The following is a 27,793-nucleotide window of genomic DNA, read 5'->3' on the forward strand; positions in this document are numbered from 1 at the left end:
AGAGGGATTATTCCAGTTTTCTTCATGGTTTGAATTAAGAGAACATGTGACTATCCATCATCATTTTAGTTGGTTTTAAAGGCCGCTCCCTAAAATGCTCTAATAAGCTCTGGAAGCACGCAGCGATCGCAGAGACGGGTTCTGGGCTCCGGCAGGCGTTGTCCTTGGCACTGCTTTGGTTACAGACCCCTTACACGAGTGGCTCACTCCGTGTGTGCTTACACGCATCGTGATGCAAAAATGCCAAGAGTGTGACTTAATAAAAACCCTTCTGATCCACGAGGAAAACGCCAAATGGTTTTGAGCTAAAGCGGAGGCTGGAGAAGAGAACTAATCTAAATGATCCTTCAAACAAATTCACACCTTGTGGCTTAAGATGATGAAATCTGCCAACTGAGAAGTGGATCTCTGTGGACGGTACTTAGGAAGGCCATTAGGTGGGATCCTCAGAGGTCCCTGTGCAGCCAGCGAGTCCTGCATGTGACATAAAATGAGTCAAACACCCCAACACCCCAGAGTCTCTTGGCTTGCACTGAAGACCAGGATCCTCGGTCTCTGGAGAAGGGCTGCAGAGGGGTCTTGTCTCCTATGTTAATATGCAAACGGGTGTTCAGTACCTAGTTCTCGAGTAAATAAATTCTTGATTGAATTTAGGATTAAAATTCTCTGATAGTAGATTTATGAGGACATGGTTTTTCAAACTGGTGGTTTTCTGTAATTTATTTTATCATTAGATCTCAAGAACCAATTTGTTTTTGCTGAATTATTCTTGTCTGTGTAAATGATTCCTAGCTGTTTTGCAGAAGGATACTGAGTGGTATTCAGACCTGTATCCAGACCACCTGGAGGGGGTTCCCACAGGTGCTGCTTCCTGACCCCTGCAATTAGAGTAGTAAGCCTGGACCAGGAATTTGCAATTCTTTTTTTTTTTTAATTTGTTTATTTATTTGTTTATTATTTATTTGTTTATTTATTTGAGAGAGAGGGAGGGTGCATGTACACACACACACCTGAGCGTGAGCACTGGGGGCAGGTAGGGCAGAGGGAGAGGATGTTGGAGCAGACTCCACGCTGAGTGCAGAGCCCAGCGTGGGGCTCCATGCAGAGCTCGGTCCCACAACCCATGAAGCCATGACCTGAGCTAAAACCAAGAGTGGGACGCCCAGCCCACTGGGTCTGAACCACCCAGGTCCTCCTAGAATGTGCAATTCTAACAAATCCCCAGATGACACCAAGACTGGGAGTAATGTCCACCAGAGAGTCACCGGTCAGGACCTCTCGTGCTTCTTGCTGCACTTGGCCTTCAGTACACCTCTTGGGTCTTGTTCTTTTCGTATTAGCCTCTGTGTGTGAGTGAATGAAATGCAAGGTGCAGCTTCACTGTCCATCCCCCACTCTCGTGGGGACTTGGCCCCTCAGCTGTGTGCACAAATGTTTTATATGCATTGAGAAAAGGACTGGAAGCTGTACTTTAAAATACGGCTGTATCTGGGTGGTGGGCTTAGGAATGTTTTTCTTTTCTTACGCTTTCTTTTCCTGGGGTTTTTGTTTGTTTGTTTTACGGTGACTGACTTTTAGAATCAGAAAAAATGTTTTTCAACTACTTGAGTATGGAAATAACTGTGATAATGTGACATTCATCACTTACCTTTGATCAGGTCTTGGCCGACTTCTCTGTTTTTGGCTTTGGGGGCAGCGTGGTCTCTGCTGCAGCGGCTCAGCCCTGTGCTCAGACTGCGCGGGCAGCCACAGACGAAACACGGATGAGTGTTGTGCCATTGTGGGGACACTCTATTTAGGGACATTGAAATTGGCCTTTCACATAATTTTCCCATGTTGTGAAATACTATTTTTCTTTAGATTTTTTTTTTCAATCATTTAAACATATAGAAACCATTCTTAGTGTATGGGCCAGAAGAGCAGGCAGTGAGCTGGACTTGGCCCATGGGCTATAGTTTGCTGACCCTGCAAGATGATTATTTTTCTGAAAAGTATGTTTTGAAGAAGTCATGGCTGACCCTTGTGATTATATTGGAATGAAATCTCTGTCTTATGAACTGGGGCCATAGATTGTTTTTTGCCGGTTGTCTTCACTATATTCTTTCTTTCAAGAGAAAAGTGATGTTTATTTCTCTCCAAAATAAATAATGAAGAAGTTTTTTGATGAAGGAAACACTTCAGACGTTTCAGAAAGCAGGTGACTTTTGCTGGGTTGTTTCATCTTCGGTGGTGAGAGATACCTGGCCGAGAATATTACATGGCACTGTGAGAAATGTAAGGGAAACGAGGAGAGCCGCTTCTTTGAGTCCTTTAGTTCTGACACCATTTGGTTATGGGTTTGATTCTGTAGTAGACCTGTGGGACATTTAGGCCTCAGCCATTCCGGCTCTCGAGGCTGGTGTTGAATGTTCGTGACCCTGCTGCCCGGAGCAGGACCCGGCTCGGCCCGGGACCTGTGCCCATCTCTGCAGGGACCAGCAGGGCCTCTGTTGTTCCTCCTCCAGACTCACGGGGCATGTGTTGTGATTTTAAGTAAATGAGTAAGGTTTGCTTTGTGTGTTTTTTAAACTTTAATAATTTTAGCATATATATATAGAAGACAGAAATGAAACACTAGAAATCGTATTTTAGGAATTTCTTTTAACAGTCTTCTGGACGTGCTTTCCAAAGCATGGGTGCACAGATGGCCTGCATCCAAGCCGCTGGGCTGTTGAGTGCAGACCACTGGCATCACACCTGGCACAGCAGACTTTGCTTGCAGAACCCGGGAAAATGCCTTTTTCACAGTCTCTGCACCAAGGTGTGAACCTGCTGGTCGCGGGGAAGAAGGGGGCAAGCAAAGAGGGTACGTTGGTGTGTGCACCAGTGTTCCCTGGTGGCTGAGTGCTTTCCCACAGTCACACAGGACCTTGTACACGTGCTCTGAAGAGTGTTGTTAACACCGCAGGATGCTGTACCCGTAGGAGAAAAGTCCCAGTTTCCCTCAAAACACAGCCCTTCAAGAAAGGACATACGCTGGCCTTGGGAGGTGTGTTTCTGTTCACCAGAAGGGCTGTTCCTGTGAACTCTCCATCCTTTTACCCTTAAAGCCCAGGGGTGTTGGGAAGAAAAGACAGCAGTGTCTTTCATCCTTTTACCATATTCCTCCAAGAAGCATGTTTGACGTCGCTGCTGCAAGGGATCATGGTAAATGGGCTGTGTGTGTTTTTGTTTAGGAGGAACACCTAATTTGAAATTACTGTGGCTGAACCAAGAGCCAGGGACACAAGCCCGGCGCGTGGAGGCCCTGCTCGGCTGTTTCGACCTTTCATCGTCCAGAGAAGAGCTGCAGGCGGTTGAGAACCCCTTTAGGGCGCTGTGCTGCCTGCTGACCTACCTGTTCGTGCAGGTAACCCCGGCCCTCACTCCCACCTGCCTCCCGTGATTCTGTGGGCTGCAAGGCTCTGGGCTGGCCGCAGTGCGTCCCCGTGTCACCTCGTCCCTTGCTGTCATCTCACGAGAACACGGCTTCCCTATGGGTGCACGTGCCCGAGGCCCTGGCAGAGGCTGGTGATGCACACAAGGGTCAAGGCGTGGGAGGCCCTGCAGGTAGGGGAGCCTGCGCTCCCTTTGCTCTTGCTTCCCAGCACCTGGGCGCAGCGTGCCTCTCCTTGCAGCTGTCACCGTGAGGGAGACTGGGCCTGTCGGCGGCCCCGTGTCGTGGCGAGAAGGCAGGCAGCCCTGGGCTGAAGGCAGCGCTAAACCGCTGAGCCACTGGGCTGCCCTGAAGTCATTAATCTTATATTTATGAATTTATCCAGAGAAGCAGGCTCCCTGCAGGGGGGCCTGATGTAGGACTCGATCCCAGGACCCCGGGGTCAGGCCCTGAGCCAGAGGCAGATGCTCAACCCCTGAGCCACCCTGGCGTCCCTGGCTGTATTATTTTGAAATGATTTTGTCTCACAATTTGTCACAACCACAATGAAAACAAAGTCCTTTGCAATCACGGCTTTCTTTATCCCCTTAGACCTCTTGTCCTCGATGCTGTTGAGCTGTCTTGGCTTCTACTCTGGCCTCCACACATGCTTGACCTGGGTCTCCTCTGACACAAACATCACATTTTCATTCGCCTGGATTAGAGAGACTTATGTGACTGTTTCTCAGACCCAAATTTACTTTATGAATTATTGATTGTCTTTAAGAATCTCACTCTCGGAGGATCCCTAGGTGGCTTAGCGGTTAAGCTCCTGCCTTTAGCCCAGGGTGTGATCCTGGAGTCCTGGGATCAAGTCCCACATCGGGCTCCCTGCATGGAGCCTGCTTCTCCCTCTGCCATGTGTCTCTCATGAATAAATAAATAAAATCCTAAAAAAGAAAAAAGAATCTCACTCTTGTTCCGGAGTCCACTTCAAGGGAGCTCAATACTGATTTTCCTTTTTCTTTCCTAAATTGTTGTTTTCTTTTGGCTCTGCCAGTGTGGCTCTTGCTAGTTGTGGATTTTGCTTTCTGTGACGATGTGGTATGGTTCAACAACTCCGAGATTTCACTGCTTCATTATTGGTGTCACATGCACCAATGTAAACTTTAGTTTTTGCTTTACTGTTTTGAGGAGGTTTTGGTACCAGACTTAGCAATATAAATGAGTAGAGGGTGGATTTTTAAGTGTAAAACCGCTTTTCAAAAAATCTTATTTGCTAAATAATGCAAGCACATATGAATTAATGTTTTCTGTCCGGCATGTCTTAGTCCACAGCCGAAGTGGGGCTGTGGGGAGCTGAGCTCTCATCCAGAAACATAAGTGTCTTTGCTTGTTGATTCCATCTGTGTGCTTGTGGACGGTCACTCCGTGGACACACATTTGACTTCCTCTTACCCGTAAGAGACGCGGGTGGTTGAACCTGTTCACACTCGTGCAGGTGACCGTCATGGAAATCCGTGTCCAGCAGGAAAAGTCCACCACGCAGAACAGGAGCTTCACATCTCCTGTATCTCTGTGACCCTGAAGCAGAGACGCGTCAGGAGGGAAATTTCCACCTTTACCTTCTTTCTGAAAGCACTAATGATGACATTTAAATACAGATCTCTCTAGTGTGGGTCAGCGTGAGGCAGACATACGATGTTACTTTGACTTAAAGAGCATATTTAAATTGGAGCTTCTTGAAACCAAAAAATAACGAATCGCCACATCAGTGGCAGCTCTGAGATTAAGATGGAACTGTAGCATTATTCACTGGGTTAATCTCGTAGGGTTTCATAAGGCTTAAAAGATAAATTTATAAAAATATTGTCTTCCCATGGATAAGATGTTTGTGTGACATGGGATCCAGAACCCGTAGAGAAACGAAATGCTCTCATACCCTCCAAGTCAGCGACAGCACGACCGCTTTGTATTTAAAGGCTTACCTGAGAGCCTCTCTGGAAGGGTGAGTACATCGTAGCAAGGGTACGTGGTCTCCATAACCTGTAGTAGAGCAAGTGCTTTAAGTGGTCATATGCATTATGTGAAATCCTAAAACGTCTGGCGTTACCAAGACTCTGGTGGTCGAGATCTGTTTACTACCTTGGTTACCTGGGAAAGCTGCGGCACACGGCGTACTTCTCTTTTCTAAGTTGGTGTTTTAAGATCAGCCTTCTTGAAAAGTTGCTCATGGGGAGAAGCAGAATTATATTCCAGCCCATTCTCAGTGGAGAGCGATGGGGGTTTATGGAGTAAAAACCTGTGTTCTCTGCTTGGTCTTGCTCCCGTAGACTGGGAGCTTTCTTCTTGGTCCCGAGCACTACACGTCTGTGGATTTTTTGTTAGCCACAGCTGTCGTTTACACAGAGGCAACAGGTCCTGGAGGATGGAGCAGGGCAGGGTAGTGATGGGGCCAGTGCCTTCCGTGGGGCCGAGGTGAGCGACGCCCGGAGTATTGGCTTCTCCAGGAGAGGCCAGTGGGAGAGCAGGAGTCCCGAGGGAACTGTCTTTCTGGTTTATGGTGGGGTCATTTCTATCAGGAATAAACACTAGCCTTTTTATCACGAGGAAGAATTGACATTCTCACCAGTGGGTCTGTGGTCGTCGTCCTGATTTGCTCCCTTCAAGCCTTTACTTGCCGCAGAACACATTCCTGTCTGGAAAGAAGTTCTCGCATTGTTACTTTGGCGGTGGGCCCGTGAGCAGGAGTGCTGCGCTGCTTCCCTCTGGTTGAGAATGTGGTGGCTGAGCTGGCGAGGTCACCGCCCCAGAACCCGGGGGCAGGTGGTGCCCAGGCCCTGCCCTCATTGCCGTCGATTCTTGAGACCAGAGTTCCCCATCTGTCTCCCAATCCCCACCCTCCTCGTTCTTGCTAACAGTTTGGTGGGACCCCTTGACTTCATGGAAGATTGGAGGGGTTCGTATGTAGGGTCCTGTTTCCATTAAACTGGGATCTGAGTATGCAGGCGTTGCCAGGGCTGGCGGGGTAGTTGATCCCAGCCTTGGTCACCCCAGCTCACGCTGCAAACCGCTACGTCGCCAGCTCTGGGACCTGGTGGCTGGAACCATCCCCTGTGTTGCTCTAAGACTCCAGCTTGGCGGTGGCTCGTGGCCCCTCCGAGGCGTTGCAGAGCTTCCGCCTTGCTGCGGAGTGACCAGGGCCCTGTGCAGCGTGGCCCCGGGCGTTGTGCACCGTGGCCCCGGGCGTTGTGCACCGCGGGCTGTGCGTGAAGAGTCCTGCCGACCCCGGCGTCTGCCCGCTGCGGGGCCTCGTGCAGTGTCCGTTCTCCCCGGAGCTAACACTGCCTCTCCTTCTCTCTCCCTCTCAGGTGGACACTCTTTGCCTGGAGGATCTGCATGCTTTCATTGCTCAGGCCTTGTGCCTCCAAGGAAAGTCCACGGTGCAGCTCGTCGACCTACAGGTACGGGCCTGATTGTCCGTTCTGGAGACCTCCTGCCTGACCAGAGGGTCCGCACTCTTGCCCGCCGTTTCTTCTGTTGTGTTTTCTAAAGTTTTGGTTGGTGTTCCACAGACGAGATCAAAAGGCGTATTTAATCACGCTGCTTTTATGATGCCGAGTCCTGCGGGGTTAGTGACGTTCAAGCAGAGCTGTGAGCAGACGGCGTCCCGCGTCCTTGGAGGCAGCCTCTAGACCTCAGTCACACTGGGTCACGTGCTCACAAGAGTCACCTCATTCCAGCGCTGAGAAACGTGTCGTTGTTAATCCCGTGTCAGTATTGTGGCAACATGAAGGCCGTCGTTGGTTTGATCCCTTAGTACCTTGCTGACGGTAGGAAACTAGGACGCCTTTCTCTGGTGTTAGTGTCTGGCCCGTACGCGCCCTGTCCTGTCTGCCGTCTGTAGGCCCGGTCCCCCAGACTCCAGTCACCGCGCCCGCCTGTGTCCTCTCCCGGCGCTGCTGTGGAGTGTTGCGTAGTGCAGGTCACGCACCTGTGCTGCTTTTATTCGCGTGTTGCCCCTCGGGGCGGGGGGCGGGGGGCGGTATTCCTTTCATTTCCCAACCTGGCCGCGGCCAACCCAGCTGCTCTTCTGCGGCCACACCCTGTGAGATCCAGCAGCTGTTTCTTAGGGGAAAACCCAAGGTCAGGTCAGTCGTTGGTGGAAACTTAAGACTTTGCTTTATAAATGCCATTGGGTAACGATAAGGAGTTTTATCCATAGATTCTAGTTAATTGAATTAGTTTTCACTTGTCTTTCCAGGGGAAAAAAACTATTACATTTCATTTACAAATAACTTCTGACTTAATGTCCCAACTCCTGCTTGCCAGGTTTACCCCATAAACTGCTCCTCCCAGCTGTCCAACTAAAGGGACGGTGCCAGGTTTTGTGTGTTAGCAGTTTTGTTACATTGTATTCAAGAAAGTTATTTTTAAAAGTGGATATTTTTTCCTCCTTTTGGCCAGACACAATTTTAACAAGTGAATTTTGGGTTATTAGAAGTTTAATGAATTCTTTGTCTCTGAGCTGTAATTGACACGTTATGTGCCGCGGTGTTTGTGTACGTTGTGCAGTGATCACGCAGCAAGTCCGGTTAGTATACGTCAGCACGGAGTTACAGAATTTTTTTCTTGTGATGAGAACTTTTTATATTTATGCTCTCAGCAACGTTCAGATACGCAGCACAGTATTGCTAACCGTGGTCCGCACGCTGGACGTGATGCCCGCCGCTTACTAGTGCCGTCACTGGACGTCCCTTCTGACCTTCACCCACTTTAGCCGTCCCTGCCCCCAGTGACCACCGTTCTCTGTGTAGAAGATTGCACAGAGACGTGAAATCACAGTATTTGTCTTTCTCGGACTTATTTTACTTAGCATAATGTCCTCAAGGTCCATCCACGTTCCCACTAATGGCAAGATTTCCCTTTTTTTTTTTTTTTTAAGATTTCACTTTTTTTATAGCTGAATAATGCCGCGTCGGGAATATACGCCACACCGCCTTAGTGCACTCACCAGGTGACCGACATCGGGTTGTCTGCATAGCCTGTCGTCTGCTGTGAGTGATGCTGCAGTGAGCGTGGGCTGCACAGCCTCCTCACGACAGTGACTTATCCCGGGAAGTTGCGTGCTGGAATGTGGGGAAGTTCCATGTTGGGTTTTTGAGGAGCCTCCACGCTGTTCCCCAGGGAGGCTGCACCAGCCTGCATTGCCACCAGCAGCGCACGTGGGTTCCCCTTTCTCCGCGTCCTCGCCGGCACTTACCTTTTGTCTTTTTAGCGATGGCCCTTCGTAGTAAGTGTGGGAGGTAACTGGCCACGTATGCATAGGCTGACTTTTGACCTCTCTACTCCGTGCCGTTGATTTGTGTCTGTTGTTATGCCAGTACCTACTGCTTTGGTGGCCGTAGCCCTGTAATACGGCGTGGAATCGGGGACGTGACACCTCCAGCTCTGTGATCGTAGCGCACCTGCTCGTGGGGTGTTTTGTTGGATAGTATGGACATTTTATCAGTACTTGTTCTTCCAGCCCATGGGCACGACTGTCTTTCCATTTGCTCACGTCATCTTCATGTTCTTTGATCAGTGGTTTATAGTTTTCAGAGAGCAGGTTTTCACCTCCCTGGTTGTATTTATTCCCGGGGATCTTCTTCTTTTTGATGCGGTTGTAAATGGGACTATTCTCCTAATTTCTCTTTCTGATAGCTCCTTATTACTGCATAGAAATGGCACAGATTTCGTGTATTGACGTCGTATCCTGCAGCTTTATTGAATACATTGATTAGTTCTAACCATCTTTTGGTGGCGTCTTAAGGATTTCCTATGTATAGTATCTTGTTATTTGAAGATAGTGAGTTTTACTCGTTCCTTTCCATGTGGACGCTTGTGTTGCTTCCCCTGAGCTGGTTGCTGTGGCTGGGACTTGCAGTCCTGTGTTGAAGAAAGGCGGCGAGAGTGGACATCCTCATCTTGTTTCCAGCTCTCAGCTTTTCACCACTGGGGATGATGTTAGCTGATGGCTGTCCCTCCTTTTGGCAAAACACAATTTTAAAAAGTGAACTTTCAGTTATTAGTAGGTTAATACAATTCTTAACACTAGATTGTAGCCCCAGCTGTGTGGCCTTCCTCCCAGACGGCTGTCCTGCTGCCACTGGCCTGCTGCTCTCATCTCCCCTCCTGGTAGAATTAAACAGGCAGCCAAGCAGGCAGAAGGGAAGGGGAGTTGGAGGTCGTGCCATCTGCCTGGTGCATGTGGGCGGTAGGACGAACTGGAGTCGATGCTGATTCTGGCTCCTTCCCTGCTAGTTGCATGACCTTGAACAAGTTCTTAGGAACAAACGGCAGAGCCTGACTTCCCCCTTGTAAATACCGCGTGGGTACTCTCGGTTGGACTCGCGTGCGTGGTCCCACCGCTGCCTTGTTCTTGGGCAGAGCCGAGGTGGAGTCGGCTCTCGACACCCACCAGGGGTCTTTTCTGGGCGGGGGCACCTGCGGGAGAGTGCCCGCTGCGTGGGGTCCTCTCCCCCAGGCCCTGTGCTTGCCAGGCTGGCCGGAACCTTCCCCGTTGTTTGAGCTTCTCCAGCAGAAGCGAGATCTGCGGCAGCTGTGACTGACATGGGTTCCCTGGAGGCACTGTAACTGGGCAGCTCCAGGGACCCCCAGAGGGCCCCTGCGGCGAGTGTCCCAGGAGGAAGGGTGGGTCAGGTTTGTTTTACCAGCGGTGAGCCTGGAAACACGGATTTCAGAGGCCTCGTGGCCGCTCTGGGATTGGGTTGGTTGTGGAGCTGCCGTGAGGTGGCGGGCATGGCCCCCCAGGTCTCACTCCGCTCCCACTGCCCAGGGGCAGTCGTCAGGGGCTTAGCTGTGCCTTTGGTCCCCCACCCTTGTCTTCACCACAAGCTGTGGACCTACACGGCTGCAGGGCCTAGTGCCCCTGCCCACTGGTGCTCATGGGAATCTTCAAATGCCCTGTTAGGTTCGCACCCAGCGTTATTTTTCTTGTCCCAGCAGGTCAAATAGAACTTTAAAATGGTGTACAGAGTGACATTCATTAATAATCCGCGTGATGGGATTTTCCGCGTGGAGACGGCAGCTGGCGTTACGTGCACACACGCGTTCATTCAGACACGAGGCTGCTCTCGGGGTGAGGAGTACGGGAACTGAACCTGCGGCAGTCATGGGAGAGAAGAAGGGAAGAAGGGAAGTGGTATCACCTGTAATTAGGAAGGTGCAGGGGCGCTTGCTGTGCCCACGCACAGAGGGCAGGCCCACCGGGACCTGCCGTGACCGTCCCCTGCCGGTGCTCGGGGACCCGGCGTGTGCACTGTACTGTACACACTTGGCTTGTGCAGCCCTGTGGGCACCCGGGGTTAAGGATGTGGACAGGACGAGGTTGGGGTGTCCGCAGAGTGAGGAGGGACACTCCGCTAGGCAGTAGGCAGTCTCGCCGAGCAAGCGACCTGGGAAGCCCCTCGCTCAGCAGCTTGGGGTGGGTTCTTGGGGTCTCAGCAGAGGGTGCTGTGTTGTCAGTGTCTCTTCCAGTGCCACAGGGAGGACTTCTCGAGATCTGCTGTGGGCGCACCTGCTGTGCTGGTGTCGGCGCGCCGTGCCCCTCGTCCCAGCGCCAGCGGCACCGCACACACACAGGGCATGGCTGGGTCCTTGTGGACGCGGCGTCTCAGATGGGTGAACTGCATGTGTGCTCCGGGCCACGGCGCCCATGCCGGCAGCAGCTCCTGGGTGACATATCCCCCGGGGGCCTCGGGCAGGACCTGACTTTAGGACGACCTCGCTTGTTCTGGACACTCAGCCCCCTGGGCACCTGCACTAAGCACAATGTTCTCCTGATGTCCTGTCGTTGCTGCTCCTCACCACGCTCTGCGTCCCTCCCCTGCTGGGGCCTTGGTGGTGTCAGCTGGAACAGCCACCCTTCACCTCCAGGACTCATCTAGTGCTTCTGCAACTTTCCTTTGAGGAGGAAGGTCACTGCACGGCGTTTCTTGAGGACTGAGAGCATGCCGCTGGTCTCTGTGCTGGGCCCAGAACACACTCAGGCATGAGGACGGCACTATACCTTGCAAAGTAGGCTGTTGGTTTTTTTAGAAAAGTTATAAATATTTTACAGTAATTTTTTTAAAGATAGTATTTATTCATGAGAGACACAGAGAGGCAGAGACATGGGCAGAGGGAGAAGCAGGTTCCCTGCGGGAAGCCCGATGCGGGACTCGGTCCCGGGACCCCGGGGTCACGCCCTGGGCTGAAGGCAGATGCTCAGCCACTGAGCCCCCTGGGCATCCCTGCAGTAATTTTTATACCATTCTTTAGAGAGAAAGAAAAGTTCTATCTTGTTACATTGTGAGAGAGATGAAGGTGGGTGTCGTGGCTGAGGCCCCCTGACGGGGTTGGTGAGGGTACATTCTGCTCTGGAGTCCAGCCCACCTCTGCTGAAGTCTGGGTTTGGGGTTTGGGAGCTGGGGGGTCATCGATGTTGGCTTGTTCATTGTTCGTCCTCCGCGTCACCTGCTGGATGCTGTACAAGTGTCAGGTGCTCGGTACGTTTGAGGTCTGAAGACACTGTCGTCTGCTGGAGGCAGGACGAGCGGGACCTTGGAGGCGGTGCAGGCAGGCTGCGGGCTCAGGCTGTGCTCGGGGAGTTGGCCTGGGCTGGGACGCCGCTGCGTGGTCATGCTTCCTGTCGTCTCCCCAAACAACCTCCTGGGTAAAAGCAACTGTAGAAATCTTCCATTAAAAGATCTTTAGTCAGGGGTCCCTGCAGGGCTCAGCGGTTGAGCGTCCACCCTCGGCCCAGGACATGACCCCAGGGTTCCAGGATCGAGTCCCACATCGGGCTCCCTGCATGGAGCCTGCTTCTCCCTCTGCCTGTGTCTCTGCCTCTCTCTCTCTCCGTGTCTCTCATGAATAAATAAATAAATACAATCTTAAGGAAAAAAGTAGAATCTATTAAAGCTTTTACTTTTTATTTATTTTTTTTAAGATTGTATTTATTTATTCATGAGAGACACGGAGAGAGAGAGAGGCAGAGACACAGGCAGAGGGAGAAGCAGGCTCCATGCAGGGAGCCCGATGTGGGACTCGATCCTGGAACCCTGGGGTCATGTCCTGGGCCAAGGTGGTGCTAAGCCACTTGGGCCGCCCAAATCTATTGGAACTTTTTTTTTTTTTTTAATTTTTTTTTTTTAATTTTTTATTTATTTATGATAGTCACAGAGAGAGAGAGAGAGAGGCAGAGACACAGGCGGAGGGAGAAGCAGGCTCCATGCACCGGGAGCCCGACGTGGGACTCGATCCCGGGTCTCCAGGATCGCGCCCTGGGCCAAAGGCAGGCGCCAAACCGCTGCGCCACCCAGGGATCCCTATTGGAACTTTTAAAGTTGACACAAGTACAGAAGGTGAAGACTCCCTGGACAGATTAGATACGTGGCGGCAAGCAGGTACCCTCGTGCCCACAGGACCCAGACGGGCTCCTCCGAGGGTCGGCTGACTAGGTCTTGGGGGCTGGGGGGAGGTGCCCTCCCAGCTCCAGCAGCCGGTCACGGGGAGCTGACCTGTCACCTCCTGGGCCCTGGCCCCTTGGCCCTGCGGTCACACTGCATGTCCCCCGGGCACACTTTGGAGGCTGTGAGCTCCAGGATGCAGGCACGTTTGTGGAGGAGCAGGAGAGGGCTCTCGTGATGCTGGCCGACCCCGTGCCTTTCCTGTGCTGCCGTCCCGGCCGGAAATGAGCCGTTTCTCTGGTCTGTGGAGCCCCGAGGGAAGCACAGATCCTCAGTGGCCACAGCCGTCCTTCCAGGCGTCGTTCGAGTGAGGACATGTGCGTCGTTCGGGACATCTCTGGCTCCCGGTGTCACGGTGCAGAAGGGCCCAGACGATCCACCTGGCTGCATGGATGCCCCACAGCTAAGCTGCCCCTGAGGGGGTGGATGCAGGAGTCCCCTGCAGAGACGCTGCTTGCTGCACAGCCTCGCGTGTCCCCCTCGCAGCGTCTGTTGGCGCCGCAGGACCCTGGCAGCTGCAGCAGCCACAGGTGGGACGGCCTCAGTGTGGAGGCTCCGTGTGTGTGTCCCGGTGCCCCGCACGGTGCTGGAGCTTCAGAACTGAAGCTGTTGGCAGACAGGCGCCCCACTCTGCTGTCCTCGCTGTCCCCTTGCCCCCGGCCACGCTGCCCCGGGATGTTGAGACTGGCCTCTGGCCTCCCCTCTGCAGGTTGCTTGCACCTGGGGCAGCGGCCCAGGACGGATGCTCAGGGGTGTCACGCTGGGCCATGGCCTGGCCTTCCGTGTCCTCCGTCCCTCCCGAAGCCCCCCGACAGGCTGGTGCTGCCCAGACCTGGCCTCCCGGCCTCCTGCACACCCTGCGCCGAGGGATTCCTTTCCTGCTGGAAGGACCTGTGCTCACCTGCGATACCTGCGCGGGGCGGCTGTGTGCCCAGTGACGCCTCACCAATGTCACCAGATCTGCAGGGCCTGTCCCTTCCTTCTGCCTGAGGGTCCCTGTCCTGGTCCTGGGGTTCGTGCTGTCCTCGCACCCCTGGGCTGCAGCCCCTTGGGACTGCACACTCGGCTTCACTCCACCCGGGTCTTCTCTGTTCTCAGTTCAGCGGGTGCTCAGTGAGTTTTGTTTCCATGAATTGAAATATCTTCTCACTTATTTGGGGTGGAAGCTGAGTTTTTTATGACTTTTATGGAATCTGTGCGTTGACGGTATTTGGGTGCTGATTTGCTTAGTACTTTCACCTGTCGCTGTACTTCTGTGTCTGCTACAGTGCTCGTAGGAGTGCTTTGTCTTCATGAATCAGTCTTCAAATAAAATGTATTTTTCTACAGTGGAAACAAATCTTAGGATATACTTTGTGTCCTTTTTTTAAATTTTATTTATTCCTGAGAGGCAGAGACACAGGCAGAGGGAGAAGCAGGCTCCCTGCAGGGAGCCCAACTCAGGACTCGATCTCAGGACCCCGGGGTCACGCCCTGAGCTGAAAGCAGATGCTCAACCCCTGAGCCACCAGGGGCCCAACATACTTTGCATCTTAACCTTCCTTTTCCAAACCGCATTGCACAGGTTGGCAGCAGTGTGCCAGGGTGGAGGGATGGGGTCCCTGAGATGTGCTTGTCCTGTTGCCTGTCCCCTGCTGCCCCCACAGGACAGGGGTGCCCCGCAGTGTGTCCCCCGGGCCGTGGCGCGCCCGCAGCTACAGCTCACGCTGCCCGGGTCGGGCGGTCTGTGCCTTCTCCCTCCTGACCCAGGGCCTGCCCCTCGCTCTTGCTCCGACACGTCCTGCCTGTGGCACATCTGAGCCTGAAGTTCTCCCAGGGGCAGGATGTCGGGAAGTCAGAACCCAGAACCGACTGTATCCCCTGTTGCTGGCGTGTGCTGATGGGGGATGTCCCGGGTGAGCAGAGGTGCAGGCGGTGAAGGAGAGCAGTGGAAGTACAGCTGATCCTCCAGTGTTGCCTCCTCCTGTTTCTTGCAAACACTAGTCTGTTATGGTTCTTGTGAACCTGGTTCTTTCAGTAATTGTACAGTTGTGAGTAGATTGTATCCTCTCAGGTGGCTGCAGGTCTGACAGTGTCGCTGCAGAGGTGGATATGCCACCCTGATGTGCAATGATGTAGGAGTGGAGGCGGGGGAGCAGTTCCCTGGGGTGGGTGCCCAGGGGCTCAGTGCGGGGGGTGAGGACGTGGGGGGTCTGCAGGGGTCCCTGGGGTGGGTGCCCCGTGGCTCAGTGGGGGGTGAGGACGTGGGGGGTTGCAGGGGTCCCTGGGGTGGGTGCCCCGTGGCTCAGTGGGGGGTGAGGACGTGGGGGGTTGCAGGGGTCCCTGGGGTGGGTGCCCCGTGGCTCAGTGGGGGGTGAGGACGTGGGGGGTTGCAGGGGTCCCTGGGGTGGGTGCCCCATGGCTCAGTGGGGGATGAGGATGTGGGGGGTCTGCAGGGGTCCCTGGGATGGGTGCAGGGAGCCGTGCCCTGGGGACCCTCGCAGGCCGTGCTCTTCCCGTCCTGGTTCCTCAGGCTCCGGAGTTCCCAGCAGGCTGGCCTGGCCTTCAGTCAGCTGTGCTTCTCTGCTCTGCTGTGGGGCCTTCATGTGAGACGTCAGGAGAAATAGAGAAATTGTCTTCTTGTTAGTGTGAGTGGGTGTCGGGACGGCTGCAAACAAGAAGCCGGAGCCCCAGGCCCGCTGACGCCGACTCCCCTGGGGTAGCACGTCCATGCGGCCGGGTGGCCGTTGTGTTTGTCTGCGGGGACGTCCGGCGTGGGCCTTCAGTGCTGTTTGCGGGGCGCTGGCGCAGTCAGGGCCCGTGCCCGGAGCCCCGTGTGTACAAGTCTGTGCACTGTGGCCTGGATACAGATGTGACCCAGCGTAAGGAGATGCCCGACTCAGTTCAGCACGTTCTAATCTCTGGAGCGAACGCTGTCACCTGAGGTTGGTTATTTCCCAGGAGCAGACTCTGGTTCCCCACGCGGTGCCCAGGGACGTGCGGACGCTGCCGTGTTACTATCCTTCCTCTGCCCCTGGCGTGGCACAGGGCGACGCGGCATCTAGGCTGATAGAGGAGGGCTTTGGGGGGACCGCAGTCTGTCATGTTGGGGCGGAGAAGATGCCTTCCTCCTGTTAGGCTGGAGCTCCTGGACGGCGGGGCCCTCACAATAGCCCCGCTCGGGCAGCTCATCCACTGCCCTGACTCCCTGGGCCCAGACTAGACCATGGAGGCCTCAGGAGGTGGGTGATCTCCCCCCGACCCTCGGCTGGCACGGGGACACCCCGCTCTGGCTCTCCTGCAGTGGCTGTGCCCTAGGGCCCTCCTGCAGCGTTAGCCGTGCTGGGGCCTGCATCCCGGCTTGGACCAGCGAGCACCCCGGGCCGGGGTTGTGCTCAGGCCGGGCTGCCGTGGCCTCTGGCCCGCGTGGGGTCACAGCTCGCCCGTGTCACAGGCACGCGCACGGGAGGGCAGTGATCCTGTCCTTGTCCATAAGCACCGTGTCCTGGAGTGGAGTCAAGCCGTTTCCTAATACAGAGCCCTCCACCCATCCATCTGCAGGGCAGAAGCAGCATCTAGCACATTCTCATATTGGAACAGCAAACTCACTCACTCACTGCCAGACCGGGCCTGGGCATGCAGGAGAGGAAGGCGGCCTTCCCGGGAGGGTGGGTCCAGCAGGCACGGGACAGGTGAGCAGCGGCCTCCTGGGGCGGGAGGGCCTGTGCCTCCAGGCTGGAATTTGATGGATCGGAGGGGAGAGTAGGGCAGGACAGGAAGGCCTTGCGGGGAGCAAAGAAATTGGTTGGGTTCATTGTGCAGCTTAGAGACTGAAGAGGTGGCTCTGCTCACAGCTGGGGCTCCCCGGGGGTGTGGTCGGGGCTTCGGGCAGCAAAGGGACAGGAAGCCCTGGGTCCTCATGTGCGGTCTCAACAGGTAGAGGCGAGGGGCCAAGCATGGGGTGCGGGTGGACAGGACCGTGAGAAGCGTCCGGGAGGCGGGCTGGGCAGGGCCCAGGGGAGGACCCAGGCGCGAGCATGCCGTGTCCCGGTCGGGGGTCCCAGGGAGACACGAGGGCCTTGGTCGGCACACGGTCACATGTGAGGTGTATGTGGGTCATGGGGCCTGCACGTCTGAGCATGGGGAGTGTTGGCGCTGGAGATGGATGTGGCAGACGTGCCCACGTTGGGAGGAGGACGTTAGCGTCAGGCTGTCCATGGGGGCCCCTGAGAACAGCCCCCTCAGGACGGCAGGGAGCTAGCCAGGAACACGGCCCCAGGGGCAGGGCGCCCGGGCGGGGGGCAGGCAGGAGGACAAGGATGAGGACGTGCGTGCTGGACTGCACTGGAGCAGGTTCTGGAGAGTGGGGCCTCCTCGCGGTGGGGCCTGGGGGTGGCGAGGGGGGAAGGCTGCCCCTGAGCTGAGGGCCGGCCGGGTGCAGGCATGGGTGCTCGGACACCCGAGGGGGGGACAAGGATGTGTCCCCCTGAAGTATGGCCCACGGGGTGCGCATCTCTCGGGGCTCATGTGGCCTTCCCTGACCCTGCACGCCCCCAAGGGCTGCGGAGAAGCCCCAAGAATGGAGCCCCGCAAAGTGGGGGTCCAAAGGGAAGTGATTGAGAAATGAAATGATCAGCACTCCCAGCCCTTCAGGACTGTGACTTTATTTCTGATTTAATGTGTTTTTCTTGGTTTAGAATTTATTTTTAGTGCCTGATAATGAAAATGTAGTAGAGGTTCCAAAAATGCCCACGTCTGTCGGAATTATCCTCAGCACGCTTTGCAAGCCTTCCGGCAAAGCCGGCGTTAACATAAGGACTCGTGGCCCATCTATTTAAAGTGCTCACCTGGCGCCGCGTGTTTATTTTCGTCATGCCCAGAATTGCTGTTGTGCATGGGATAACAGGAAAAAAATACATCTTTATTTTCACCAACTTCTAACTGAAATTCCTCATTTCCTTTAAGACAGAGTCAACAAATCACAGTAATAATAGCAGCAGCTGCATCGGTGTCACCCGTAGGAATCTTGGAGGATCCCATGTCTCGTTATAGTTGTAGAGACCAGTGTGTGTCCTTTGCCATCATCCTTGTGCCCAGATTAGTCACTATACCCGCTGCTCTCTCTTATTACCTAGAGATACACAGAGGGGCGCCGGGGGGCTCCTTGGTGAAGCATCTGCCTTCAGCTCAGGTCGTGATCCCAGCCAGGGTCCTGGGATTGAGTTCCACGAGGGGCTCCCTGCTCCGCCAGGGAGTCTGCTTCTCCCTCTCCCTCTGCCCCCACTGCTTGTGTGCACTCGCTCACTGTCTCCCTCCAAGTGATTGGATAAAATCTTAATAAATAAATAAAAAGATATACAAAGAAATGGGTAAATTCTTACATTGTAAATTTATGTTATTTTTAAAACTATAGTTCTTTATGATTAATTGTCTTATAAGATTATTATTTTATTGTTTGTATCTAATGTTACTCTGGGACAGATCTGTAGGGGTTTTTTTTTCCCCAGGCTGCCGAAATTGTTCATGATAATGAAAGTATTGAGAATCCTGGTAGAGACCAAGCGCTAGAGCTGTCTTCCAGAGTGGGAGACGGAGGTAGTCTGGATGCATTTTTTCCTGCTAAAGACAAATAGAAGACCTAAAAAAAATTTTTTTAAATAAATCTTAAAGTATCAGATGGCTGAAAGAGTCATAAAGAACTACTAAGTCAAGATTACAGAAAACAAGCCCAGGAAGATCAGCCGAGCATTGGGAGCCACCTTTGCTCCAGACTCTGCCTGGTAAGAAAGGAGAAAACAGGGATCCCTGGGTGGCGCAGCGGTTTGGCGCCTGCCTTTGGCCCAGGGCGCGATCCTGGAGACCCGGGATCGAATCCCACATCGGGCTCCCGGTGCATGGAGCCTGCTTCTCCCTCTGCCTATGTCTCTGCCTGCCTCTCTCTCTCTCTCTCTCTCTCTATCATAAATAAATTAAAAAAAAAAAAAAAAAAAAGAAAGGAGAAAACATAACTGGCCACGGTCAGGAGTAGCCCAGGTGTCACACAGGCCGTCGCGAGCAGAAGGGTTAGTGGAATGCTCCAGGCAGCCTTGCGCACAGATCGAGCAGGGGAGCCTTAGTGGACCAGAGCCCCCAGAGCACAACGGCTGCAGTCCACCCATTATCTAATAGTCTACACGGCCAGATGACCGCTCAGGGGATCCCGGTCATAGTTTTTAAGACTCTCTCCAAAATACATCTGTAGCCCAGTTGGTTTCACTGGATCCACCTATCAGCATTCAAAGAATTTTTTTAGATTATTTTTAATTATTTTTAGCATTCAAAGAATTAATATCAGTTCTATGCAGTGTCTTCCAGAAAGCATGAGAAGATGGAATACTTCCCAGCGAGGCCAGTACTACCCTGATTCCAAAACCAGATAAATGAATCTAAAAAAAACCAAAAACATGTCAGGCCAGTGTCCCTCATGAACACACAGAAATCCTTCACAGAACGTTAGCAGGTTGTACCAAGCAATGTGTAAAAGAAGTATCTACCATGAGCAAGTGGGGTGGTTTATTGCCGGATGCATGGCTGATTCAGAGTTCAAATATCTGTGTAATTCTGTCCTCGGCTACTGAGGAAAATCACACGATCATATCAAGTACTCAGAAAAGCCATTTCACAGAATTCAAGAGCCATTTGTGATAAAACCCCAGCAGAGTAGGAAGAGGGGAGGGGACCCTTTCCAGCTCGACAGAGAATATCTACAGTTCCCTGCAGCCGACATGACGCTCGCCAGTCAGCACCGCGGGCGGCCCCCCGGGTGTGTCCCGTCTCGGCGACTAAGGCCCGACGTGCCCTCGCGCCGCCCGCGGAGTATAAGCACGGAGCCCGCGTGTGTGGCCTGTGCCCTGAGGCGGGAAAGGGATAAGAGGCATCCAGATCACCTGGGACGGAACGGTCCCACTTTGCAGACGGCACGACTGCACACAGAATCCCAAGGAATCTATCAGAACACTTGGTGAGTTCAGCAAGGTCTCAGGCTGAAGATCGGCACAGAACGGACCACGGTTGCGTCTCTGTATACTAAAGTGTAAGGGGTAACAGCGCTTAGCTTGTTCCTCACAGACGTGGACAGTGTCTGTGTGCTGAGAAGCACGAAAAGCTGGCGGAAGCAGGCAGGGGCGGCTTACGTTCCCAGCCAGGCGGACACGCCGTCCTCACGGACGTCGGCCCCACGGAGCGTCCCTTCTCCCCGAGCTGGTGGACAGTTCCTAGCAAAATCCCAGCAAGGCTTTTGTTGATATTGATACGACAAGATTATTCTAAGAATTCTAGGAAGAGCAAAAGAACTCAGGTGCAGCCAAAACGGTTCTGAAAAGGAATAATAACGCGGGAGGAGCATAGCTGGTAGCAGAGCTTGCTCCGGGACTACACCCGTCAAGACCCGGAGTGGCCGCGCGTCAGAGACCCAAGCGGGCCACACAGGCCCTGCCGCCCGCCCGGCGTTGGCGAAGCACAGACGTCTTGTGAACAGGTGGTGCTGGAGCAGTTGCACGACCACGGACAAAACAGGAGTCATGACCTTCACCTCCCCACTCGTGCAAAAGATTAAGTCGAGTAGAAGCCTGAGCTACATGCAGAATGTGCCACACAGAACTTGGGCAAAACACAGAAAACTTAGGAATCTGGGCCTGGGTAAAGAATTCTTAGGTTTCACATCAAAAGCATGATCCATAAAAAAATTATTAAGTTGGACTTCATCAAAATTAAAAACCTTTGGTCTGTAAAAATAAGGAATGACAAGCACAGGATGGGAGGAAATACTTGTCAACACACGTCTGACGACGTCCTGTGAGGAGAAAACACGAGGAGCCTCAAAACTCAGTAGCGAAAACCAAACTGTCCGCTCAGAACGTGGGCGACAGACAGACATTTCACTGGGAAAGGTGTTGGCCCGGAAGCAGGTGGGCAGCCCTGCGGCGTTCACCGGCGCCGCCGCGAGGGGCCAGCGTGCGGGTGTCAGAGCAGCCAGACGGCGCACGGCGTCCTCGCGGCCTGTCTCCTTCGCGAGGGGGACCGCTCCGGGCGGGTGCGCAGGTCTTGAGTGGCTGAGCGCATGCTTACCCCGTGCCCCGGCACCCCGGCACCCCAGCCCCCTCTTGGCGTTCGTCCCACAGAAACGAAGACCTGCTCCCCCCGAACCCGGACGTGAGCATTCTCAGCAGCTGCACGTGTGACGGCAAGAGCCGGAGACAAGAAAAATGTCCTTAAACAGGCAAACAAACGCTCCACCCAGCTGGCCCATCCACGCTGCGGGGTGGGGGGGCTTGACACACGCAGCCGCGTGAGCGCACCTCGGGGTTGTGCGGAGGGAGGAAGCCGCGCCCCCCGCGGCCTTGCACTTGGAATGCCACGGCTGGAGGGTGGGGGCTGGGGCGGGGCAGGTGACTCCAGTCAGCTCGAGGGAAGGCTTTGCGGCGGGAGCAGCTCTGTATGGGACGGTGCTGCCCACGACCACACACCCCACACACGTCCGCCCCTGCGGAAGGGCCTGTCGCCCGTCCTGTGCCATCCTGTGGAAGGGAGGGGGTTAGCACTACGGGGAACGACGCTGCGTCCGTGGGACCTTCCATACCATCTCGGCAGCTTCCTGTGACCTGTCCTCACTGCAAAGCAAAAATCCCAAACCAGCCGTGTAGCGCCCAGCAGACAGACAGCTGAGATGGAGGGACGGACACCCAGACACTGGCAGGTGAGGGCACCGGTGAGCTGTGCTGTCAGCCGGAGAGACTGGTGTGGTGAGCGGGGACTTAGCTGCTCGGTACCAGGAGCGCGTCGTGACCCAGCACGGGCAGCTCCAAAACCACTCGAGACGAAGACTCGCGGGACCACGAAGAGAAACACCTCGGAGGCAGACCTGAAAACAGGGCTCAGCACCCTGGCCCCGTGGGCCGGCTCGGCCTGCGGCCAAGAACGGTTCTTACATCTTTAAAGTGTTTCTAACAGAAGAACGTTCAACAGAGATAGTACGAGGCCAGCAGAGCCTAGAGCGATCCCGTCTTGGCCCTTTACGGAGACCGTGTTGAGTCCTGCTGCGACCCATCCGGGCGCTGCAGAGCGTGGAGCAAGCGGAGGGGCGTCCTAAGGGCCAGCGTCTGGGGGCACCGCGAGCGCCCGACCTTGTGGGCAGAGAGCTGCTCCCAGAGTTGCCGGACGGCGTGCGCACGCGGATGGCTGGCCTGCACCCTGGGTGCTCGTGGTGTCCCAGCCGCACGCTCAGGCCGTCCCTCTGCCTTCGGACCACAGTACAAACGAGCTGGAAACCAGCAACAACAGAAACCAACTCTCCCAATTACTTGAAAGTTAAATAGTATATTTGTGACTCATGGGTGCAAAAAAGTCACAGTCGACACTATGAAACAATTCAAATGACAGTGAAAATAGTAATATTGAAATTAACAGATGAAGCCAAAGGTCATTCTTAGAAGAAAATTTATAGCATTAAATGAATGTGTTTGAAAGGAAGAGACGTCGAGAGCCTGTGAGCGGATGTCTCTGAACCTGAAATGAGCAGATCAGACCCAAAGGGGGTTCGATAATAGACGAGCAAGAATCAATAAAGGGGAGGAGAAAACACAAGTGGCCCCTATGAGGAATGAAAGGGGGCGTCCTTGTAGTCATGTGGGCACTAAAGGGGCCGTCAGTGGGGCGCCCGCCAGTGGAGCAGCTACTCTTGGTTTTGGCCCAGGTCCTGATCTCAGGGTGGTGGGATCGAGCCCCAGTCGCGCCCTGCGCTCCCCGTGGAGTCCGCTTGGGATTCTGTGCCCTCCCCACCCCCGTTCTCTCTCTTGCAAATCCATAAAAATCTTCAAAAAAAAAAAAAGAGATATGAGAGGATATTAGGAACACACTATACCAATAAATTTAAGATATTAGGTAAAATAAATATATTCCTTGAAAACTATAACATAACATGACTGAACTGAGAGGGTAGAGAATCTAAATGGTTCTGAATCTACTGAAGACGTCGCCTCTGAGGGAAGCCACAGACCCCGATGGCTCCCGGCGAGCACCCGCAAACCCGGGGAAGAGGCAGCGTCAGGGCTGTCGATCCAGCAGAGCCTGGTACCAAAGACTGAGGCCCCGTGAAAGTTACAGGCCATGCTGTTGCGTGAGAATAAATTCAGAACTTCCAGACGAAATATTAGCAGATTGAATGTGGCAATACATAAACCTGGTACAAAGCCGATTTAGCCTCTGAAAACCAGTGTGATTCCCCATAACAATAAGAAAAAGCGTATGTTTTTGTTAATGGATGCAGAAAAAGTACGTGGTTTAATTCACTACCTGCTCATGATGAAAACTCAGTAAACTCAGGCTGGAAGGTGCTTCCTTCACGTCGGAAAGGTTAAGATCTGCAGCAGAGAGCGTCCGTAACGGCGAGGTCCTGAGAGCTTTGCCTCTCGAGGGAGTGAGTCGGGGTACCTCCGTCCAGCACCCTGGTGAGGCTGGGAGCTCTGGCCAGAAGGGCAGGCCGAGGAAGAAAGTAGAAGGTACAGGGTCTGGAAGAAATCCATGAACTTTATCATCGCTGACGGAGGGCGTGACTGTGGACGGAAGGTCGTCTCTACGGAGCAGGCCTTAGCACTGGTGACCAAACTCAGCGGGTGCTACACACGTCAGTACACACAACCCACACATAGTCGATAAAACGGTAGCAAGTAAAAGTAACCCCTGATTTTTTATGTTTATGCTAACGTCAAAGAAAAGGCATGAAATAGCGAAAAATAAGTCGTACAAAATCTCCACATTGACAGGCAGAAGATCTCTGAAAGGACCTAACTTGAGCAGACTCCCCGTGTAAAGGTGCCCGGAGTCCCCCAAGCCGTGCACGGGATCCCAGCATTGCCTGCGCAGCCTGCACGGCGGCCCTGGGGACGGGCAGCGCTCGGGGCACGAGCAGCCTCACCCGCGGCGTCACCCGCAGGAGCCAGAGCCGGCGGTGTCCTGGGGGGCTCCCCGGCCTGGAGAGTGTGGGGGCCTGGGTGGTGCTTGCCTTCCGAGGGAGGCCGGCGGGGGCCGCTGGTTGCATAGTTGGCACGTGGGGCCCTGGCACCTCGTTCATGACTTACTGTAAGGCAGGTCCAGGAGGACGAACACCGACACGAGCAAGAGCTGACGCCATCGGACGCCCGGGCGCGGGGAGGAAAGCCGCCCCTTCCGTGTCAGGGCCCCTGTCCCACTGGCTGGTCTGACTGAGCCGTCCCTGGGCCCGGGAGCCAGGGCGCCGGCCCACAGTGGGGCAGGAGAGGGGGCTGCTCGGTGCCGTGTGCCCAGGGCATCTGACAAACTGAGTGTTTGATTGCGGTTCAGTTAAACTCTGCTGCCACTCACAGCTCCTGGCTCCTGGCAGGGGCAGCGTGGTCCTCGACGGCCCCATGGCGTGTGCCCTGGACGCGGGGCGGCAGCCTGTCCCCCGTCGCTGCCCCCGCTGGAGGCGCCTGCTGAGCACAGGGCCTGGCACGTCCGCCGTGACCAGACCCCTCCGTGCTCACTCTTTTTAGGACAGTTTAAAAAGTTGTGGTTTTACACTTTGGTTAAACCTTAGGTTAACTCTGGGGTAATCGCAGTTCATGGAAACTTTCTTCAGACAATGATCAGTTTCCCTTCGGTGACCTGTGAGGGGGTAGGACGTCCGTGACTTTGGTCACGGTTTAGGTTGGCTGTGACCTGTACTGGACGCACAGTGACGTCCGGGTAGCCACGGTGTATCTGAGCAGCCCGGGTCAGCCAGACACGGACGCACGGCGGCTGACCTCGTTGACCCAGGCCTGTGGCCCCTTGCTGGGTACGAGTCCGCGTGTGCCGTCGGCGGCGAGGACCCTGGGAGCGCGAGCGGCCGCCGGCACTCACCACGGCACAGCGGGAGTGTGTGTTTGACAAGAACTATTCTACATCCGTACGACCTTAATTCATAGAAAATCATCCGTTCAGCAGCCCTCCGAGGGATTAGTGCTTGTAATTGAACGGCTGAGCGTGGTTTTGTAGAACGCAGTGTGACCCACCAGGGTCTCCGATGGCACCTTGGATCCTCTTCCTCTGCTGCGCTGTTAGGTTTTCGGAGGTGCACACACCCGCAGCACGTGCCCTTGCGGCTTGCCCTGGCCGTGCCGCGCTGACCTGCTGTGACAGTGGCTCGGGGGCCGTGTGTGTCCACAGGCCTGGCGGGTGTCGGGGTGTGCACGTGCTGCTCCCGTGACCCGCGGGGCTCCCAGGGGCTGCTGGGCACAGCGCCGAGGCGCAGGGTGCACGTCTCCACGTGTGTGACTCCCCGTTCTCCGTCTGCGCCCCGCAGCTCGACTACATTGACTCCCGAGCGGTGCAGCTGGGCTCCCTGCTGGTGCGCGGCCTCACCACCCTGGTCCTGGTCAACAGCGCGTGCGGCTTCCCCTGGAGGACGAGTGACTTCATGCCCTGGAACGTATTCGACGGGAAGCTCTTTCATCAGAAGTACCTGCAGTCGGAGAAGGGGTACGCGGCAGAGGCTCTCGTGGAGCACAACGTGAGTGCACAGCATTTTCCTGCTCGGGAACCAGGGGTTTGAGGTGCCCAGAGCCCGCGGCCACGCGTGGGGCTGGCTGTCGCAGCGCAGGGCGCACGTGTCCCCAGGCTTTGGAATTTAGCACAGTTAACGCTGACGGCTGGCGACGTGGCTGAGGTCACCGCAGTTCCGAGGGAGGGCTGCAGTACCTGCAGGGAGGCAGAGGCACGGACGGGGAGGCCTAGCATATCTCCTAGCGTCCCCCAAGTCCTGCCACCCGGCTCGAGTGCCCAGCTGCTGAGCGATGGCGAGGAGCGCCATCCGGTCCCCCCGGCCCTCTCCACCGTTCTCGAACCGAGGGGACTGCGGCCCCAGAGCTGCCTTGGCAGACGTCAGGCCAACTCAGTAGGAGTCACGGCCGGTTTTACTTGACAATACTCCCTGCAGGCTCCGGTCTGCAGGGGCCGTGGCTGCTGTCGTGACCCTGGGAGGTCTCCGGGGGCTTGCGCCCGGCTCTGGGAGCGTGTGGGGACAGCTGCAGGTGTGCGGGAGACCCTGTGGCCCGAGGGTACCCACCAGGTGGGGGCAGAGCACAGGAGCGTCACATCGGATGCAAACCTTGGGAGGCGTGCCGCGATCCCTGCTCCTTGGCCCAGCACATCCCGGGGTGTCCCGGGGGTTCAGGAGCGGCTGGTGCCGTGTGCAGGTGGCTGCAGGGTCACGAGGGAGGGTGGTGCTCAGGTGGCGCTCGTGCCCGGGCATGGAATGGTAAAGGGTCAGCGGCGCACACCCCATGCGGTGGTCCCATGTCTCAGTCACGGCCACGTGCAAGGTAACCGCGGGTTCGCAGGTGTGGCTTGAAAGGGGTGAGGCCGGTGGGGCCACGTGTCAGCCGTGAGCTTGCACCGAGGCAGGCCGTCCCTCGCCCGCCGCTGCTTCTCCCGAGGGGTCACGCCCAGGAAGGGCTGTGGTGGCCCGGGCGTCACCAGGGAACCGTGCCCTTTTGGGGCGAGCGCTGAACCCAGGGAAGGGCCGGGGCGGGACGCAGAGGCCGTGTGTGGCTGGGGCTCCATGGTCCCCGCGGCCCGCGCTGCTCATGTGTCCGCTCTGCTTGCAGAGGTCCCGGCTCACCAGGTTCCACGCACTCAAGTCGGTCGTGTGCAAGGCGTGCGCAAAGGAGAACAGGCGCATTGTGAGCCGGCAGCACTGGCGCTCGCACCAGCCAGGTGGGCACCGCGGGGCGCAGGCGCGGGGGCAGGAGGCGCTCGGCCCGCAGGTGGGCGGTAGGTGGAGGTGCGGTCCCCGTCCCCGACCCCGACCGTGGGAGAGGCCGCAGAGGGCTGAGCGGGCCGGGCCCTGCACCATGAGCCACTGCGGCCGCAGGGAGCTGCCCTGTCCCGGATGCGCGTAGCCCCATGGAAGCCGGTGGAGGCCGCTGGGACCGGCCTTGGGCCACGGAGGCCACAGACGCCGCAGGCGTGGGCAGGAGGGGCGCTCCCGGTGTTTCTGGGCTTTCATCCTCGGGAAGGGGCCGCCGTGGGCCGGGACTCCCATGGGCCGGGGCTCCCAGGTGACCGTCTCCCGTGGGGCGGGGCTCCCGTGGGCCGTGTACCCTGGTGGCCCAGGCCTGCCCCACCGCCGTGTGCGGGAGCCTAGTAGTTGAGCTCGGAAGTGCTTCTGTTCTCATTTCACGCACGTTGCTCCTTAAGGTAGAGCAGCCAGCGTGGGGGCTTCAGGCAGCTGCGGTCACCTCCAGAGAAGTGTCCCCGACGGGTCACCTGAGCCCCCGCAGCAGGGACGGGGAGCTGTGCTGCCAGCTCCCTCGGCTGCGCCGCCGGCCTGTGTGGGCAGCAGCATGTCTCACCCACCAGCGGCAGAGAAGCTGGCAGGGTCCGTCCGCATGCTGAGGAGTCCAGTTCTTTCACGTTCTTTCACGTCCCCCTCCCTTAGGGCCTGTGCCCGTCACCCGCAGCCCCTCCTCCCTGGGAGAGAGAGAACCCTCCTGGTTCCTGCCCTGGGCCGCCTGCGGGGGCTCGTTCTGAGGGCTGCCGGGTCACGAGGTCACCACCAGGTGCTGGAAGGAGACTGTGGGGTCAGAGAGGGGCTTCCTTCCGTTTCCCGGGAGTCACAGACCCCCCTTGTCCTGCCCACTTGTCAGCCCGTTCCCTTTGTCCTGCCAGCTGTGCAGGGTCAGGACTGGGGACCTTGCAGCTCAGATGTGCAGCGTTCTGCTCGCGGCCTGTGGTAGGAGGTGTCGGAGCTCGGGAACGCTGGGTGGTCGGGTGTGTGGACAGTGCGGGGAGGCCGAGCCCCGGGACCCGCCACCTACCTGGAGCCCCTGGGACCCCCTGCCCCCTGAGCCCCTGGGACACCCTGCCTGCCCAG

At 55.8% G+C, this 27,793-nt stretch overlaps 1 protein-coding gene across 16 annotated transcripts in view; it reads left to right on the forward strand.

Moving 5' to 3' along the window:
* The window catches only part of FAM120B (family with sequence similarity 120 member B), a 91,098-nt gene that overhangs the window by 36,653 nt on the left and 26,652 nt on the right, over window positions 1–27,793 (forward strand). For 14 of the 16 annotated variants that reach the window (XM_072739602.1, XM_072739555.1, XM_072739580.1 and 11 more), the window contains 4 exons: window positions 3,216–3,388; window positions 6,766–6,858; window positions 25,223–25,429; window positions 26,526–26,634. In XM_072739602.1, coding sequence (XP_072595703.1) covers window positions 3,216–3,388; window positions 6,766–6,858; window positions 25,223–25,429; window positions 26,526–26,634 — 582 coding nt within the window. The remainder of the gene's footprint in view (window positions 1–3,215; window positions 3,389–6,765; window positions 6,859–25,222; window positions 25,430–26,525; window positions 26,635–27,793) is intronic. The other 2 variants (XM_072739591.1, XM_072739571.1) reach the window with 1 other exon arrangement.

Source organism: Vulpes vulpes, chromosome 1 (genome assembly GCF_048418805.1).
Source record: "Vulpes vulpes isolate BD-2025 chromosome 1, VulVul3, whole genome shotgun sequence".
In the NCBI taxonomy this organism is placed as follows: domain Eukaryota; kingdom Metazoa; phylum Chordata; class Mammalia; order Carnivora; family Canidae; genus Vulpes; species Vulpes vulpes.